General features: G+C 33.4%; 1 protein-coding gene across 2 annotated transcripts in view; it reads right to left on the reverse strand.

Annotated features, from left to right (window-relative positions):
- NCAM2 (neural cell adhesion molecule 2) overlaps positions 1–21,588 on the reverse strand; it is a 550,011-nt gene that overhangs the window by 60,433 nt on the left and 467,990 nt on the right. For both annotated transcript variants that reach the window (XM_061134054.1, XM_061134055.1), the window contains exons 12-13: positions 19,737–19,910; positions 589–708 (exon numbers count right to left, since the gene is read on the reverse strand). In XM_061134054.1, coding sequence (XP_060990037.1) covers positions 589–708; positions 19,737–19,910 — 294 coding nt within the window. The remainder of the gene's footprint in view (positions 1–588; positions 709–19,736; positions 19,911–21,588) is intronic.

The raw sequence follows: 21,588 nt of genomic DNA on the forward strand, positions 1-21,588 counted from the left end.
TGTTTGCTCTGTCACACTCAATTTTCTCATATCTTTTAATAGTTTATTCAACATAAAGGAAATCTATATTATTTTAAAATTATCTAACTTTATGTAAATGCAGTTAAACACTCAAAAACAGGATAGTAATGAGAAGGGGGCTTCAGCAGTTTTTCTTTTGCAGTCACCATTGCAATGAATTAATTTAGTGGTGCCTTTTTCTCACACTTAGGGTGTATAGAACCCATGGAATACAGGCAATGGCCATGCTTCAGCAAAATCTAGACTGTTAAATTTGTTGCACAGATACTTTTCTACTCTCTCTTTGAATACAGTCTGAGCACTACAGTCTAATTAATCAGACTGAAAAAGTAAGACACTTTCCTGATTGGAACAAATTTACTCTACATATTGCAGTGCACTTTTCCCCCCTTGATTCAGAACAAAGTTATTTTTTGTAAGTCTGAGATGCCACCATCATCAGCAACCACTTCAACAAAGACATAATTCACTTTCTCAAAGTGTTGAAATGTCTCCCTGCATTTTAGTATCCCATTTAAGTTTGCAAGGAAGAGAATGACAACAGAGAGCAAAACACAAATTACTTACGGACTGGTAACGTTTGGAAAATTTCTATTTTACTATAGTCTCCTTGTCCTTTTCCATTTACAGCTGCAACCCTGATTTCATAAGTTGTATTTGGTTCCAGGTTGCTTAAAACAACCATTGCTAAAAGAAAAAAAAAATGCCTATGATTAATACATTTTAATAAGTAAAACAAATCAAACTATTATAAAGTTTAATGGAACAGTATCACTGAATTAATCTTTCCATGAAATATCTGAAAAGTGTAAGAGCTATACTTAAGTGGAAAATGATGTGTGGGCAATTGTCTTCTTCATCTCTATTTTAACCTTTTACCCAGATGCAATAACTTTCAAAGAAGAAAGTTAATAGTTCCTTTCATGATACTTAACATTCACAAAGTAGAAAATAAAATATTTTTCTTTCATTTTTTCAATATTCAAGAATAAAAGGATTTAAATAAAACATCTTTACTGAATGCATCCCAAATATTTTGTCTACTCTAATGAAAGCTGGGTATTTAATGATCTATATCTTGTACTTTCATGTTAGGATGTTTCAAATCATAATACACCCACTCCCAGCAAACCTCATGTTGTACCAGAAATCCACAGAAGAGAGGGATGCTGCATCATTCATAGTCCTGCATTGTAAATATTACTTGTGAATAAGTCATTGAAACTAATATTCTCTTTGAACCTCAGACTGACTTGCTCCAACCTCTTATACATAAACCACAATAAAATATTCAATATCAATCAATCAATAAACAGATGAGTACTATAGAATTTAGTGGAGATATGGAATTCAATATTTAGAAGTCTGATCTCCAGTATAAGGTGTTTGAGTCATGTCAAAGAAGTGCCACTCAGCCGATGGTTGTAAAAGTGGATCATCTGCTTGATAATCACAAATCAAATCAAATTATTTTAATGCTAGCTTGAAGCCTGTCATCTCTCATATTTCTCTCTGAATTTCTTCTTGAGTATTTACCATACCAGCTCGGGATACAACACAACACAAAGGAGAAATAAGAATCTGAAAAAGTACAGGCATATAAAATTTTATTAGAAATATTCCCTGGGTCATAACAGTCCTTTTAATTTGCACGAAGGTTTTAAATACATTTGCAGATTTAAAAATTTTGCATCTTTACAAATACCTTGGTGGAACTAATAAAATTCCATAGTTGCCTTTATCCTTACTGCTTTTGCTAAACAGAGTAAAAGTTAAAAAGTAGACATGGCAATGCGTTGATGAACAATCAAAAGCAAGTTATGTCTGGTTTACATAATTTAAAGTCATATGTGCACTCAAATGTGCTCACTCGCTCAGTCGTGTCTGACTCGTTGTGACCCCATGGACTGTAGCCTGCCAGCCTCCTTTGTCAATGGGATTTTTCCATGGGATTTTCCTGGCAAGAATAGAGGAGTAGGTTGCTATTTCCTCCTCCCAACTCAGGGCTTGAACCTGCATCTTCTGTGTCCCCTGCATTTCAGGTGGATTCTTTACTGCTATGCCACTGGGGAAACTTCAAGGTCAAATGATCAATTCATAATAGAAAATATAATCAATCATAAAAGATCAAATCGTAAGTAATCAGGCACATATCTGTAAGAATATTAATTAACAGGAACAATGACTGAAGACAAACTGAATAAAATTCCGATGAAATGTATTAACCTGTTTATGATAATTACATTATAATGTATGGTCACTAAATGATATTTTTCATTTTATGTTGAATGAATATACTTAAAGAATTTGATACTTCTTTGTGCTCCCTTTTTTCCTCCAATATTACCATATATTACACATAAATGTTAATGGCAAAAATATAGTTCATATATCAACCAGACAGATATTAATCCAGTATAGATACTTCAAAATCACTCGAAAGAATACATTTTCCATAATGAAATTCCCATTTTTATTTCTCATTTTCTCTACTGGGTAAGAAAACTGCACTTGCTTTAGAGAGCGCATAGCCTTGTGAAAACCTCGGATGAAAACGCATGGTGTCAAAGTTAAAGGAGACCAATTGAGAAAAAAAATTATTAGCAGGGAAATCCAACTGATTAGAAGCTGCAAGGATAAATTGGAAAGTCAGACTTGAATTCAGTTATTACCGACAGGTTTTTTAGGAAACGCAAACACAGTTGGCTGGTGAGCTGGATTCAGAGAAATATCAGCCCGAGAAAAAGAATTCATTTACTAGAGAAATGGTTAGTGGGAGATGAAATTGGTCAAGGAGATAATTGAAAGGGAAAAGGACTCAAGCTAAGAGAGGCAGCTGAAATGCTAAGAACTTGGGATTCCACTGAGTCTAAGAGAGAAAGCTTCTGCTCAAGATCTGCATAAGAAGGAATTTAAAAGTTAAAAATATATCATATTTTATCATTTGATAAGCTAGAAATAGAGCAAATTTAAAATCAAAGTGGGACTTCCCTGGTGGCTCAGTTGAAAAAGAATTTGCCTGCAACACAGGAGACCCAGGTTCGATCCCTGGGTGAGGAAGATACCCTGGAGAAGGGAATGGTGACCCACTCCAGTATTCTGCCTGGAGAATTCCATGACAGAGGAGTCTGGTGGGCTACAATCCATGATATTGCAAAGAGCTGGACATGACTGAGCAACTAACATGTTCAAAATCAAAGTAAGCTAGACCTGCAGAAATTAATGCTTTATAAAAGTGAGTTTAGTTTTCAGGGGTTGTAACAAAAATGCATGGGCACTTGGACAATCAGTACTGTCACAGAGAAGTTTGTGTTTGTAGCATGGAGACATATGAGAGACTAGCGCAAGAACTAGCCAGGTTGTAATAACATTTGTAATAAGACACTTAGTGATGCAGGCTTTAGATGCATGAAAGCAGTCCCATGGCTCTGGATCTGATTCCACTGACTGAGGTTCAACCAAGTCTTAGGGCTGAGTTGTTTTCCTCAACTTCTAAATCAAAATGCTTTTATTAAGTTTTATAGAAACAAAAGTATAAAAAATTCATTGAAAGTAGGTGTAGATTGGGCTTCCCAGGTGGCTAAGATGGAAAAGAAGCTGCCTGCATTGCAGGAGACCCAGATTTGATCCCTGGTGGGGAAGACCCCTGGCTAAGAAGAGGCTACCCACTCTAGTATTCTTGCCTGGAGAACACCATGGACAGAGGAGCCTGGTGGGCTACAGTCATAGTGATACTTATAAACATTTACATATATAATCTCCATACAGAGTATACTACACATGAATATAGGAGAGTTTGCCATAGATGCTTTTACTGCTACAGACAACTTTGGTATGTAATATGCTCTCCATATTCTATGATGTAAAGATGCAGCTGCTTACCATCATTTTCTTTCTTTATTTTTGGCTGCACTCCATGGCAAGAGGATCATAGTTCCCTGGCCAGCAATCCAACCCATACCCCCTGCAGGGGAAGCATGGAGTCTTAACCACTGGACCACCAGGGAATTCCTTTACCATTGTTTTAAAATCACAAGATTGACTAACTCAGCTGTGAGGAACTGGTAATGCTTATATTCAGTTGTTTGTCTTCATACAAACAAGAAAAGCAACAGAATTTAAATCACACAATTTTAATTCCAAATAAAATTCTTCATTTCTTCAGAAGCCTAGAGGTCAGACTATTCATCTTTTTAGATTAAAAATCAATAACAATAGTGCTATCAAAGAATCAGAGCATATCAAATTAAGGAAAAAGTTGATATTACTTGGATTAAATACTTGAAGCGCATCTCCCACTACCCACCCCATAACTACACACATTAAAAAAAGGTAGCTCTGCGTTCTACTTGAAAGATCTGAATAATTTGAGTAAAAGCTCTTTCTGGCTTGGATTGTCAGCATTCCTCTTCCTCTCATATTTCATAGAGATTGTGAGGCATTTTGAGTGCCTCTCTACTTCTGCCAAGGGGAGACTCATTTCTTGAATCACAGGACGATCAATTCAGAATTGATTTTATCCGTGTTTCTCTTATTAATATTTTTGTTTTCTGTGCTAAGACTCTTTTCTAATAACTGAATTTCACAGTAGAGCAATTTGTGGAGGAGAGAAGCAACAAGGGTACAATGATGGTGAGCAGTTATTACAACACTGGGCTAAAGGTAAAGCGGAGGGGGAGGCCTTTTATAGAGGACTTTGCAAATTATAAGGGAGCCACATGGAAGTAAACCTATTAAAGCCAGTTTTACAAAGTTTATATACAAGAAGTCAGTCTGTTTTTGAGTTCTGATTCTAAAGGTTTTGGTACAATAACCCTTATTATGAGGCTTATTAACATCGTGTGAACATAAAGATTACTGTGTGAACTTGAAAGAACTCCATAAGTTGAGGTTCATTTGAAGAGAGGGAAAGGTAAAGATTCAGGGCAGGCAAAGCCTGCGTCTGTAATTTGACTTGGCTTTCTTAAATAAGAGGATATATATGTTAAATTGTCCATAATTTACTGACGTATTACCAAACATAAGATTTCTGAATACACACGGTAGGGCTTGAAAGCAAACCACCACTTGAAATACAAAGACTGTGTACTCTATAATAGAGCCCCTCAAATTATGAAGTTAGTTAATGAAAGACTTTCTTTCCTCAAATGTGTCCATACAATAGAATAACAGAACCACAAACTAAGGTGTGGGATGTGTTCTTTCTCTATAATTTATTGAAAATTCAAACTCAAAAATTAGGTGAAAGTAGGTCTAGATTACAAACCACTAAAAGTTCTCTAAGGACAAATGGCCAACATTTAAGTCTTTCATAGCTATATTCATGCTGATTTAGAAACCATAATGCAATTCTTCTGAAAATTATAAACAACCATGAATTCTCCTTTGACATGGCAACAAGGGCAAGTTCTATAAAAACACTTGTTTCTCTCACTAATGTAATGTTTCTGATTAATTTAAATATAACTGTGTTTTATAAACGGCCATTTTGTTATCTGGCTATAAATGAAAAGAGTACAGTAAATACATGGCAATAATGTATTGAGATACATTAAAAAAGTGACATTTTAACTGATAAATGAAAGGAAAATAGGAACTTTTTAAACATTATTTTTACAAGTATGGCAATGATATTACTAGAGAGAAAAATTTGATTCACTTTCTCTCTTTAAGAAGGGAATCGAGTTTTATTAAAAGAAGTTGAACAAAATATATTTTGTTTGCTCAGAAAATGGACTGTCAGTTCCTCCCTTTGGCTGTCAACAGAAGCAGAGGCTACAGAATATTTACAACTCTCGGAGTGAGATAAATTACATATTAATATTTACAAACTAATTAGGTTTAGCAAAGGTCTAAAGTGAGAAGAAAATTTAGCCATACTCTCTTCACTCTCTTAAACCCCAGATCTCTCCATGGGTTTTCCCTCCATGGGTCATTCAATGTTAAGAGATAAGGACTCCCTTGGTGAAGAACTGCTATATCATCCATCTAACATTGAACTACTCAGGTTATCACAAACTCGGAAAACATCAGATAGCCATGAGCAATCACAAAGGTTTTCTAGGATAGAACTGATCATTCCAAATTTCACCTGCTCTTAATCTCCTCATATAAATCTGTAATAATAATGAAATCCCCAAAGTTTCTCACCTGAGATTCAACTTTTGTTGTCTAAACAGTTAAAACAAGAAATGATACAAGACACCCTTTTTTTTTTTGGAGAGAGAAAATTCTCTTACTCCTTTCTTCAGAAGCTTACAACAGGTTTGAATAAAAATAAAAGTAATTTTTTAACTTTTATTTCCATAATGCAGAATTTTGACCTCAGTTATTCTTTACATACATAAAAATAATATTTGGGGATGATTTCATTATTAATGCAAAACAGCTTCAAGTTTTCTTAAGTGGTTTATACAAATACTCATCTCAGTTCAACTATTTTTTCATTTACTCTTGAAAGTAAACATTTTATTTTTGCACAAATTATATTGTGTTTAAAGATTCCATTAGCTGCAAAATAATATCTCACTTTTTAAAAATACCTTAAAGAATTTTATAGATCATAATATATAAGTTGTTTAAATACATGCTATGGGCTTCCCCGGTGACACAGTGGTAAACAATCCATCTGTCAATGCAAGAGACAAAGATGTGGGTTTGATCCCTGGGTCAGGAAGATCCCCCTGGTGTAGGAAATGGCAACCAACTCCAGTATTCTTGCCTGGGAAATTCCATGGACAGAGGAGTCTGGTGGGCTACAGTCCATGGGGTTGCAAAGAGTTAGACATGACTGAGCATGCACAGATATAAATATATATACTATTAATATAAATAATATTTAGGGAAACATTATTTATAATAAATAATTAAAATGAATATATTATTTGATAAAGAGTAGAAAGAAAAATTAAATAATTATGTACTGTTTGTGTTGGGCTTTAACTAAAACAATATATTGATGACACTATTTTAAAACTAAAGCTCATCATTTCTGAATTTATGTAAGTTTTTTATTTCCTCTACTGCTTTTTATATTCTTTTTCACTGTGAGCATAAACAGTTCATAAAAACAATAAATCAATTTAACAATTGTCTTGAATTAAATAGCTTCTCCTTGAAATATACTCTTTGCTAAAACCTTGTTTTAAATATAGAATAGTTTCACCAAAATTATTTTCATAAACTATTCACACTTTTTACATTTAAAATATAATACTTCTTATCACATAGAAATTATTCATCTAAAGGAGTTTGACTGATTTTCTTTAGGATCCACTTAGTACATAAATGATGACAGATAAATAGTTACCAAATTTTTCTTCTATAATCTAAAATAATAAATTTTTATAAAATACCCATGAGAAGTATCTTGAATGACTAAAAGTAATCAGAATATTATTTTTTCACTCACAAATATGCTAATTTCCCAAAATGTCTATATCAACAAAATTACTTTTTATGTTATAAACTTTTCTGTTTTTCTCCTTTTTTGGGGGGGTGGGGAAGGAATTAGGAGCTGAAGTTAAGCTTTTGTAACTAAATGTCCCTCTCTGCACCATGGCTATAAAAACGCTAAGCCTCATTTTACCTATTTAACCTCTTAATAAATGTTACTAAGTCTGTCTAGTCAAAGTTAAGTTTTTTCCAGTAGTCAAATACGGATGTGAAAGTTGGACTATAAAGAAAGCTGAGTGCCAAAGAATTGATGCTTTTGAACTGTGGTTTGGAGAAGACTCTTGAGAGTCCCTTGGATTGCAAGGAGATCCAACCAGTCCATCCTAAAGGAAATCAGTCATGAATATTCACTGGAAGGACTGATGCTGAAGCTGAAGCTCCAGTATTTTGGCTACGTCATGCGAAGAACTGACAAACTGGAAAAGACCCTGATCCTAGGAAAGACTGAAGGTAGGAGGAAAAGGGGACAACAGAGGATGAGATGGTAGGATGGCATCACCAACTCAATGGACATGAGTTTGAGCAAGCTCCAGGAGTTGGTGATGAACAGGGAAACCTGGTGTGCTGCGGTCCATGGGGTCTCAAAGAGTTGGACAAGACTGAGCGACTGAACTGAACTGAATATTTATAAATATTTTTTATGTTATCAATTATGTCTTGTACTTATGATTCTGAATGTTTTACTGTGAGAAACTTTTTACTGTAAGAAACTTATGGGCAGAACACATAGCACACATTTTGTATTCAGTCTCCTGCCCTCACCGAGCCTACATATTTCAAATGCATAATGAGAAGTCAATAAAGAGTTTTTGAATTGACATTTTAAAACATATGCTCAATAAAAGCTCACTTAAAACAGGATCCAAAAAGGACACTTTTTAAATCCACAGTTGTTATCCTCGATCCCTAATTTATTCAATTTATTCTTGCATTGTTGAACATTTAAAGAACATTTTACTTCTCCAAATAAAATGTTTTGTTTGTTCAAAGAATCCACCACTTAAATTCTATTTGATGATAAGTCATTGAATACCTAGACAAGACCAGATCTGTTGCATCCTTCATTTCACAGATAAATAAATGGGGGCTCAGAGGATCAAACAGTCAAGAAGTAGCAAAGCGTGGATTCTCTCCTCAAAAGTGAGGAAAATGTATCCTCTCTCAAAGACATGGGACTGCCTGATAACTCAGTTGGTAAAAAAAATCCACCTACAATTTAGGAGACCCCAGTTCAATTCCTGGGTTGGGAAGATCCGCTGGAGAAGGAACAGGCTACCCACTCCTGTATTCTTGGGCTTCCCCTGTGGCTCAGCTGGTAAAGAATCTGCCTGCAATGTGGGAGACCTGGGTTCATTCCCTGGGTTGGGAAGATGCCCTGGAAAAGGGAAAGGCTACCCACTCCAGTATTCTGGCCTGGAGAATTCCATGGACTGTATAGTCCATGGGGTCACAAAGAGTTGGATGCAACTGAGTGACTTTCACTTTCACTCAAAGACATTAATTACATATGAAAGTAAAAACTATGAAGAATGATAATTCTGCATATATTTTTCTTCCAAGATTTAATTTAAGCTATTAGAGGGCAAAACTTCTTTCTCAGCATATTTAACTCAGTTATGTGTTTCTAGGGCTTCCCAATGTGGACCTAGTGGTAAAGAACCCTCCTGCCAATGCAGAAGACTTAAGAGATGTGGGTCCGATCCCTAGGTCGAGAAAATTCCCTAGGGGGGGCAAGAAAACCCACTCCTGTATTCTTGCCTGGATAATCCCATGAACAGAGGAGCCTGGTGGGCTACAGGCCATAGGGTTGCAAGCAGCTGGACACAACTGAGGCGACTTAGCATACAGGCACGCATGTATTTCTGGGTTCTCATTAGAATGAACAATGTAAATCCATACTGATGATCTTCACATATTCTCAGCACTGTAAGATGGACACAGCTCAGTGATTTTTTCCTACAGTTCACAGGAACACATTATAATTACAGTAAGATGCAATAATGAGAGATTCAGAATAAAGTTAGATTGAAAATCTGATAATTAAGAGTTCTTGAGTTTCTCACTGTAGGAAAAAAAGACATTTCCTTCTGCCTATTGTACATTTTGGGCAACTAACTCTTTCATTTTTATGTATTTTTAAATACTAACTTAGTTTACTTTATATACCATATATATAACCTTATATACCAAGGTTCCTAGCCACATTTCCAAATAATGCGGAATGAACTGATCTTGCTCTGTCATTTATGTTCTTATTGATCTACACACCCAACCATAAGAAAGTCCAGAAATTCCCCCAGAACGTGAGCAAGACTCTGAATCAATCACCAGGTGCAGCATGGGGAGTTTGTCTCCCCCAGAGTTTTTAGTTTTTCTAAATTCTTTCTTCCTCCATATTCAAGGAAGTTATATACTATTATTTTAAACTCATTATTATTCAAAATTTCTCCTAGAGAGTCTTTGCTTTTCTCCACAGTGAACTCAGATATGCCCTTCATTTCTAATCAATTGCTTGCTATTTTTGAATTGTGTACATTTCTTTTTGAATTGTGGTTTGCTCAGGGTATATGCTCAGTAGTAGGATTGCTGGCTCATGTGGTATTTTTAGTTTTTAAAGGAACCTCCATAATGTTCTCCATAGTAGCTGTATCAATTTACATTCCCAGCAACAGTGCAAGAGAATTCCCTTTGTTCCACACCCTCACCAATGTGTATTGTTTGTAGATTTTTTGAAGATGGCCATTCAGCCCAGGGTATGACCATACCTCATTGTAGTTTTGCTCTGCATTTCTCTAATAATGAGAAACATTGAGCATCCTTTCATGTGTTTGTTGGCCATTTGTATGTTTTATTTGGAGAAATGTCTGTTTAGGTCTTCCACCCATTTTTGATTGGGTTACTTGCTGTTGGTGTTTTTTGTTTTTTTTTTTTTTTTTGATATGAAGCTGCATGAGGTTGTTGTATGTTTTGGAGATTAATCCTTTGCCAATTACTTCATTTGCAAATATTTCTCCCATTCTGAGGGTTGTCTTTTCATCTTCTTTGTGGTTTCCTTTGCTGTACAAAGCTTTTAAGTTTAATTAGGTCCTATTTGTTTATTTTTGTTTATATTTTCATTACTTTGGGAAATGGGTCAAAGGGTCTTGCTGTGATTTATGTCAAAGAGTGTTCTGCCTGTTTTCTTGTAAGAGTTTTATAGTGGTTGCCTAACATTTAGGTCTTTAATCCATTTTGAGTTTAGTTTTGTGTATGGTGTTAGGAAGTGTTCTAATTTCATTCTTTTACAGGTAGCTGTCCAGTTTTCCCAGAACCACTTATTGAAGAGATTGTGTTTTCTCCATTGAATGTTTTTGCCTCCTTTGTCATAGATTAACTGACCATAAATGTGTGGGTTTATTTCTGAGGTCTCAGTCCTATTTCATTGATTTATATATCTTTTCGTGCCAGTACCATAGTGTTTTGATTACTGGTGGTTTCTCATAAAACTAAAACTAGAAATTCCACATGACTCAGTATCCACTCCTGGGAATATGGCCAAAATAAACCCAAAACCAACATACTAGTGAATACAATAAAAAAGGCACAGACTCACAGATATAAAGAACAACTAGTGGTTATCAGTGGGGAGAAGGAAGGGGGAGGAACAATAAAAGGATATGTGATTAAGAAATATAAAATATTTTGTATAGAAGTACATTACACAACACATTCCACAATATTAGCTAAATATAGCTAATATTTAATAACATGTATTAATGGGTTATAACTTTAAATGTCGTGAATCACTAGATTATATATCTGTAAAATATAATGTTGCACATAAATTATACTTCAATTTTAAAAAGTTCTTTTCGTGTGTTCCTGTGTCACAACAGGGATCAGTTGTAGAAATCAAGATCTTCGGCAAAACATTCCAAATGGAAGCAGCTTTGTGGAATACATTCATTCTTCTGCCATGTGAAAAATATGCTATCCACTGACATGGCAAAATCACCAGATTATGCACAGACATGATCTATCACTAAGGAGATTTTCTTCCTTCTCTAATGATAAGTGAGCCAGTAGCAGAAGCACATGACATTCAGTGGTTTAATGATGCCTTTTGATATGAAGAGGCATTTTCATATGTGATATGAAGGCATCTTCATATATGGGGGGGAAATTAGGAATAATTAAGACCACTTTTTAAGGCTTCCCTGATAGCTCAGCTGGTAAAATATCTGCCTGCAATGCAGGAGACTTGGGTTTGATCCCTGGGTTGGGCAGATTCCCTGGAGAAGGGAAAGGCTACCCACTCCAGCATTCTCTCTGGAGAATTCCATGGATTGCATAGTCCATTGGGTTGCAAAGAGTCGGACATAACCGAGCAACTTTCACTTGACTTCACTTCTAGACCACTTTTTAGAGGAAGGTAAACAACTACCTCCATTTTCTCAATAGTCTACTATGTCTATACTTTAAATACATCTAATGTTTTAAAATCCTATAATATATATTTAAAAAATCTTAGTAGGTGACATGAAAGTTTATTAATATAAAGAGAATTAGGTTTTATAGGATGGATAAGTACATAGCATTAGTTGCCAGAAAAGCCTGTGCAGTCATTAGAAACTGCAAAGCAAGATGAAACAACCAACTTGCTTAAGTGGTTTTATTTATTATAATTCATCTTCATGAAAAGTGAAAGTGTTAGTCGCACAGTTGTGTCTGACTTTTTGTGACCCCATGGGCAATAGCCCACCAAGCCCCTTTGTCCACGGAATTCTCCAAACAAGAATATTGGAGTGGGTTGCTGTTTTCTTTTCAGGGAATCTTCCTAACCCGGGGGTCAAACCTGGGTCTTCTACATTGCAGGAAGGCTCTTTACCACCTGAGCCACATTGGCAGATGTTTGGAAATAGTTAATAACATAATTTTAATTCAGTATAAGCAAACTTAGTAATTACATGATGTATTAATTCATCTCAGGTGATATGGAATATTGATAGGTTCACACAATATGGTATACAAGTTCTCAAATGTGTGGTCAAGATGGAAAGATGACTCATGTCTTAATATTTATATTATGAGGTGATTAGCTGACAGGCAGAGACTGGTATAAGCTATACTTATTAAAGATATGCAAAAGAATATAAAATATTTCTAATTAAAGATAAATCAATTTTTACAAAGAAGTTCAAGTTTATATTGGGATGTGAAGGATGGACAAAAAAAGAGTGAAATTCAAGCATGACCAAAGAAAGTAGAATGTGTGTTTGGCACAACAAGTGGTCTGGTTGTGATGTGCCAAGTGTTTGTTTGAGGGAATGTTATGAGATTAAGAAGAAAAGACACAAGAAGCACACACAAACACATAATACATATTTGCATATACATATATGTATACATAGTATTACCCATCATTTACTAAATGTGATTATTTGAATTATATTTTTTATCATTTGATTGTAGAAATGGAATTATTTTTCAGTTTTCCTTTACACACTCTAATGACTGATATTTTACATATCTTGGAATGTGAGCATCCTATTTTAATGTCACTGATATATGCAATAGTGATTTTTAAAAATAACATTGACAAAAATCAAAGCAAAATACCATTAGTTCAAAATGTTAATCAGATCTTAATATGTAGGAAACTGGAGGACATGAGATAGCAATAGTACAACAAAATAAGAACATTATCTCCATGGTCCACAGATGATATTAAATTGCTGAGAAGCAGAGCAGTGTCAGTCTCTGAAATCACTTCTAATTATAGTCCATGGTATTCATCCTCCCTAGGAGGATGGTACTATCGAAGAAGGCATTAGAACCTTTCCAACAAAAGAATCTTGAACCATTTAGTTTATAAAAGTAAAGGTCTATACTCTCTTTAAACTATCAGTATATTTATAAACAATAATAGAAAAATACTGTTTATTATAATGCATTTTATTAATAAAAATCAAATAATTTTAACAGAGTTAAATATTTTGGGGTATGATTTCAAAAAGCTTAGGGGAACAAAATTTAGATGTCTTCTGAAGGCCCCAATAGTTTAAGTTCACTATCCAAATAATCATAATGCTTAGGCCACAGGGATTGCTCACTGAATTAATAAGAATTTGTAAGCCATATTCCAGTGAAGACTTTATTTACACTGCATACTAACATATCCAGAAGACTGTATGTTTGAGCAGTGAAATGGGTTCTATTTTTTTTTTAAGTTTCTAGGATCTATGAATACTTTCATCCACCTGTGGATTAAATTCCTATAAAATATTCATGAAATAGTCACTCCCCACAAACATCTTTCCTGTATAAATTAATTCCATTTCTTCATAATCTTTATTTCTGTGATTCATAAAATTATAACCACACAGAAAACTCATTAATTTTACAGAAAAATTAAAAAAAAACTTATTTGTATAAAAACTTTCTCATTAGAGCAGAGACAAGGCTGAGTATGGAATTTTGTATGAATCTGTCTCATCCTGACATACGTGAGGAAGTTTCCAGCAGACAAGGAATTTTACTTGACACTGCTGTTTCATGCAATTTTCCTCTTAGCTTAGTTCCCTCTAAACTTTGTTCTACATAGTTTAAATTCATTAAGATTGCAATTATATATAAATTTGTAATTTAGTTCGAGTTCTTTTTATGGGCACAATAAAAACCGTCCAAGATATTCTTGTTTTGAATTTTAACATACAGAAATCTTTCTACTACATGCAAATTAGAACAGATTCCCTTTCACTTAAAATATGAAATTACTGTGAATTACTTTTTTCTTTCTTTCTTTGCAATTCATAAGAGTTTACTGCACTTGCATTTAACATAGACAGATGGTTTTTGCAGTCAGTTTCTCTTTTGCCTTTCACCACTGAAATATAGCCATTTAGAAATGATAGCCACTTTTCTTTAGGCATATTTATGTTGGAAATAGTAGAATCATAAAAAGTATTTCTTGAAGAGAATCTTAAAAAAGTACTAGAGCTTATTAAGTTTTAAAAATCTGCAACAGTTTAGAGCTAACAATAAATAACGATCATTTTAAATAATTTCTAAAATTGAGAAACTGAATAGTATATGCAGAGGGAAATCCAGTTTTGCTCAGGCAATTGCAAGTAATACAGATTCAAAGAAGCATTGGAATAAAAATCATAAAGTGTAATTTGAAATGATGTCAAAATATACTTTAGCTATTGAGACACTAGAAGATTATTTAAGAAAAAACAAGCAAACAAACCAAAGAACCCCTTTAGATCCATTTCATCACAAGTGGTAGGCAAAGAAGTTTGCTGAGAAATGGTATATTACAGCATTTCAAACATGAGCTAGCTATCATAGATTCATGTCACTGGGTCACATGAATCCTTTACTCAATCATTATGAAAGATATCTGCTAATATATTATAAAAAAGAAAATATATAGCAATATGCATTTCAAGAACATACACACAAAAGAAAAAAACACAAAGATAAGAGGGGAAAAAAGGAAATTCATTTTTAAAGTTAAAATAAACCACTGTGTATATCGTTTGAAAGAAGCGGAGACAGAAAGGGCCTAAAAGTATGCTCACATTATATTCAGGGATATGTTCTGAGGTGCATTTCCAAAAAAAAAAAAAATGTAAAAGGAAATTTTTAAGTAGCAAAAACATATTAATGATTTCTTTATTTTTAATGGTACCACAATATAACATAGGAAATTACTCATAAATTTAGGAATGTGACAACTTAGATAACATCATAATATGGCAAAATGCATTAGAAGAAATATGTGTAGGGGATTAGTTTTGTTGAATTATGATGTTGATTCTCATTATTCTTATTCTATATTTTAAATAATCACTGGCATTCTTTTAAAATACTAACAAAAGCAGAATGGTTTCATACTCAACAATGACTATGGAAGAAATTTTTATAGATAATAACATTAATGTTTCCACTAATGATTATTCTTTTTGAATTTACATTCAGATTGAAAGAGACCTAATCTGTACATTTTCATTAAAAATTAATTGACAATTTAATAGAATCATGACCTCTTACATTATTATGTATGCTGCAGACATAGCATTATGCATATACAATATGTTCCTCAATCCCCAATGAAGAATCCAGAAGCTGTTGAATAAACTAATCACAAGGCTTGAGAAGCCCTGTCTTTGCAAACAACACCTAGTGTTTTTTTCCTCTCACTTTTTAGTATACACATCTAGACAAGGATCACCAAATATCTGAGAAAACTTTCCAATGTGAATGACACAGAATAAAATAAATAAAAACAACAACAAAATAAGTCTAGGAAAAAATCAGGGAGCAGAAACAACTTTGACAACAGACTATCATGAAGGATTTAGAAATTTTAAATTGATAGCAAACTAAAAAATATAAATGTTAAAGTGAAAAAAAATATAGTAGGACAGTACTAATCTTCAATCTGCTTCAATTTAAGCTTCTATTCAAAACAGTTTGCTGATCTATAGACACAGACTTATATGCTATAAATCCAAACATATACTTCAAAACAATTTTGGAAAATATGCTTATTAAATGCTACTTTTCAAAGAATAAAGTGGCTTTTCTACCTTATAAATTAATTTTTTTCTTTTGAATTTTAATTAAAACAGATCTTTCACTAATTCTAAAACCTGCATAAAAAGCTTTGAATTATATGTAACATGAAGCATGCACATAATCTTAACTGTAATGTTTACAAACTAAATACTTTAATGTTAAAATTGCCATCAATAAATTAAAATATACACAATGAAGTTGCATCCTGCAAAGCTACATTTAAAGTTCAATGGAAATATGCGATGAAAGGATTGAAAAATCCAACCAGGTATTTATTTCCAAATTATAGTCTATTATATCCCTTGATTAGTGAAAAAGGAAAGAACTTGGAAAAGTAAAAGTTTCAATTCAAAATGAATTTTTATTTAGAAAATGCTCTTATGTTCAAATAAAAATTATCTCCCTTATTGTCAGTAACAAAGGGAAATTCTACTATAAGCTTAGACCTAAATAAAGCAAAGTGTAAAATAATTTTGGTTTACACTGGAAGGACTTTTGTGTGTGATTCTAGCTGTGATTTTATGTGTGGTTCTAAACATTTCACAAATCAATAGATATAGATTATGCTATTTGAGAGAATTATTTCCTTCTCTGTTAAGAGCTTGATATTTTAAAATATTAATTTTTCATTTTCAGTTTGAAGACTGAAAATTGAGTAGCTGTTTGCAAGATTATTATTTTCTCTTCATTTGTGCCCAATGAGGTATATATAACACATACAAAATGTTAAATGATATGGTAATAAATATGTCATGTAGCCCTCCCAGTCAAAAAGTCTTACTCCACCTGTAATACATGATTTTCACTCAAAGTTAAATGTTAGGATGACTCACATTCCATATTTGAACAGTTCAGTTTTTGATATCTGATTTGCTCACAATGCTCTATGTTTTGAAAATTAGTTTTGCGTCACGTCAATGATTAGGATGATCAGTAAGGGTTTAGTTAAGCCTTGGAAAAGAATATAATAAAAGGTCCAGTCTTCAATTGCCCTCTAAACCAGGTGCAGAGAAAGCAAGTGAAACTCACAGAAGATTAATTAATGAGGTATTTAGAATCACAATCCATTAACAGGAAATTTCCTACTGAATGATGTTATAATCAAGAAAGAGCTGCTATTTATGCCTAGGTTATAATATTGGCAATTGGAATCATATACATGAATAGTGTATAATGAACTATAGATACACAGATAAGTAACTAAACAGACACTAAACTAATGTAAATTAGAAGAATAAAACCACTCTGAGGGCAAGAAGATGCAGTAGCTGAAATGTTCGTGACCATATGCATCTACCTTTTTACAGATAAACCTAAATCAATCTTCTAAGAAATGCCTCAAAGGCAATGAGTACAATTATGTTCATGAAAATCTCAAACTTTAAGCTGAATTAATAGCACAAATTATAAAACAAGTATACAGTAATAGCATTTTTCATTATTCAAAAATATATGAGTTCCTTAAAACATCTTCAAAGTATATAAATACGTTGCTGTGGAAAACAATTGAAAAAATAATGCTAAATAAGATTGCAAATTCTGAGGTTTGTGGATACACATATTCATAACTATACATAGACACACACGTTACAGATTTGATTATGTCTCACAATTCAAACTTCAACAAAATTTTGAGCTCTATGAAATGAAATCAGCCTTTTAAGTTTTATTTTAAATAGATACATGATAGAGAGGATATTATAGTAAATATGGACATTTCAGCTAAGATGCCTGGGAGTAACTCAGACAGCTGATAGTTAGGGTTTGCCTCAGGTGCAGACACGACTGAGCGACTGTCACTATATATATATATGCACACAATATAATGTAAGAAATATGCAGTTCCTTTCTTGCCACTCATTCTGGGGAAGAGAGAATTTTAGCTTGAAATCACATCCAAAGCAGGTGTGACCATGAGAGGATACTGCAGGTTGGCCAGGGTATAAGAATAATTCTAGGCATTGTTAAAAGGACCTAAACTTGTCTAGTGACAAAAATGTGAGCAAGATTGAAGTGTTCCTTTTAAAGGAAATTTTAGCGACTCAATGAAATATGTGTGCTTAAGGTAGAAAGTTTAAGTCTAAACTATCTCATATATTCTAAAAGTCAAATTATTGATGTAAATTTTATAGCAAACATAACCATCATTATGCATTCCACATTTCAAAGTTCTATTAGTATAAAGCATTTGCAATTCTGATCTTCACGTTATTTTATATCTTTACCATATCTTTATGAAAATAGTACAGCTCCTTGCTAAAGGAAGAACAAATGCCAGACACACATATTCTAGATTGCTAGGATTGGTCCCAGGGGGGTTACCCAGTTTGTGGAGAGTCAGGCAATGTAATTATTCTGCCAAGTGCAATTTCTATAATGTCCAGATCTGACATTTCTTGTCTTCATATCTGTGCCAACACAGGTGAATCTAGAATGATTTTATCTGTTCTGTCTCCATTGTCCACTAGGACACTTCACAGGAAGGTTCATGCCTTTTATAGAAACCTTACATCATACACGTGAGGGTCAAGGCAGAGCCAGAAGAGGGAAACTATGCAACAATACTTTCTTTACTATTTTATACTATCACTGCTATTTTATACTATTTTATTTATCACTATAAATTATACTATTTTATAGTATCACTGCCCACAAGTTATTATTCTATGTCCCAATTGTGCATACGTATATAAGTCGTTCAGTGATGTCTGACTCTGCGACCCCATGAACCGTATCCTGCCAGGCTCATCTGTCCATGGAATTCTCCAGGCAAGAACACTAGAATGGGTTGCCATTCTATTCTTCAGGGCATCTCCCCCACTGAGGATTGGAACCTGGGTCTCCTGCATTGCAGGAAGATTCTTTACTATCTGAGCCACAAGGGAAGTACTATATCCCAATTAACAGAGCTCAACTCTGTTAATCTGCTATTATTTCCTATTTAGTTTCTTCTCTTAATAGTGGCAGAAATATCACACATTCACATGAGGAAATTCTACATAAGTGGAAAGAAGTGTTGTAGACTGTTTTAACTTCTCAGATTTAGCTAATTCTATTAATCAAAATGTCATGACCTCAGTAAAAATCTGAGTTTTTCAAACATAATTTTGAAGTAAATGTTAGCATATGAGGTCAAGTTGTATAGGTGGCTTCATAAATATATATGCAAGACATTTATATTTCACAGTATGACTTTCATGCCTACTTGTGAAAGAAATATTATTAATAAATGAAATTTGATAACTGATAATATTCAGCTTTCAAGTGTAACATGTCACCAATTTCTTTTCCAACACCCAAATTTTAAATACAAACTTTTTCCCCTTGGAATTAACCTTTAGTGATTTTGCTCAACTCTTATTTTTTAAATCTTAGTTTTGGCCACACCACGCAGCTTATGGGATCTTAGTTCCCTAACCGGTGGCTGAACTCCAGGCTATGGCAGTGAAAAAGTGCTGAGTCTTAACCACTGGACCTCCAGAGAACTCCTAAAACTCTTTAAACTTTACTAAAGATGGAAAATTTTCTACTCTTTATTAAAGAATTCTTAAGAGGAACAAGGCAGTGGGAATTTCTCCCCATCCTATCTCATTAAAATAAAAATAGGACATTGAAGGGAAAATAAAAAGCTAATCATACAGGAATATTGAAGATCAGCTTGGATTAACCAACATGCTTTGAAATCATTGACTCACTTTGAACTCCATGGGAGCGTACTATTTTCCAGGTTTCTGATGCCACTTCTTTGACATCCACTTGATAGTGATTAATAGGCACACCTCCATGGGAGTCCGGCTTGCTGAAAGAAACCTTGGCTGTGGTCTGTGACAGCTCTATAATCTTCACTCCATAGGGACTTGATGGAACATCTACAAAGGAATAAAAACAAAGGAAATATAACCCAGGTAATGTGGATGGCCATTATTAAGACTTACGGTGCTCTGAGAACTAGGAATAAAGGAAAATTGCTGTCTCTATCACTTAATATATTTGAATTACAAAGCTTGCACAAACCACTGAATGATCTCTTCAAATTACAGGAAAGTATACACTAGTTCATGTTTATTACTGTAGAAAATAGTCAATTCAACATCAAATTTCATTGATAATATATTGAAATTTCTTTTCCAATATAAATTTCATTTATTAAGGGAATAGTTTTACTTCTGTCTTTACTATCCAATATAAGCATTTTATTTCCATTCAAGAAAAACAAGTTCATTAAGTGTGTGTGTGTGTGTGTGTGTGTGTGTGTGTGTGTGTGTGAGAGAGAGAGAGAGAGAGAGAGAAGGAAGGTACAAGTAAAAAATAAGAAAACTATATTTTATTGAGTTGTTAACATAAATAATTATCTTGAGTGAAAATGTGAGATTTGTTTTATTTATAAAAATTATATTAATAATTGGGTAAATACTTAGAGAAATTGTCATTATGAAATAAAAACTTTAAACTATCTTTTAAAATTTTCCTTATGAATCATTTAATTAAAGTTAGATATTTAAGTTTTAATCCTTTAGTTGAGATATTTACATTTTAATCCCTGCAATTAAAGGAAACAGCTACAAAATCTTTTTTCTACACGTTTTTGTAATAATCCTTTACTCATATTACTTCAAACTCAAGAAGATACCCTTGAGAGGATATCCTTGGGTGAAACTTCATTTTATTTTCTAGTACACAAAGTCTTGTAAAGAATTATCTGAAAGGCCAAACAGGCAACAGGAGAGTGCAAGAGAAAAAAAAGTCTTGATGAGGAAATCAATGAAACTTCTGCTCTGAAAACATGAGCAATTAGAGACATGTTAAACATTAAAGCAATTTCTCTCTGTCCCTTCTGACTCTCAGTCTCACTCTTTCTTCAATATCACATTTGAAAAAAATCATAAAGATTAGAAATATAAATAATTTAGGTAAATTATATATAGGTATTTATAAATATACAAATTAAGTATATAGTTCCATCTCGGGAATCAACTTTACAAAAAGAAAATCACTTGATTGAAAATAATGAAGTGAATGTAAATTCTTGTTTCAGTATAATCAAACATTCATTTAAAATTCTCTAATGACTGTCAAGAGTCAAATGTGCCTTTTTTGCTAGAGTTAAAAGAGAGCACTGTAGATCACATAAAAATATGCCTTACAAATGACACTGGGCAAGAGCCAAGAGGTCAGGTTTATGGTCTTTTGGATATTAATATTGTAAAGAAATGCAACAGTGTACATTTCAGCTTTAATTAGTGACTGCAAATTATTTGGAAATCCTATGAAGTACATTATACTAAAACTCTAAGGTTCAGAAATAAATGTGCAGAATATTGATGCATCCCAAAGTCATACAACTATGAAAATATTACCTGGAAATAGATATTTTAAATTATCTGAATAATTTATTTAAGCTGTCATATATAAACATTATTATAATTTTGGGGGCTTCCCTGGTGGCTTAGACGGTAAAGCAAAGTTTCTTTAATTGTTAGGTTATAACCAAAGGTTCTTTTCATCTATAGGTTTGAGCTAAAGTTTGCAGAAAAGGGAAAACACACA

Source organism: Dama dama, chromosome 31 (genome assembly GCF_033118175.1).
Source record: "Dama dama isolate Ldn47 chromosome 31, ASM3311817v1, whole genome shotgun sequence".
NCBI classification, from domain to species: domain Eukaryota; kingdom Metazoa; phylum Chordata; class Mammalia; order Artiodactyla; family Cervidae; genus Dama; species Dama dama.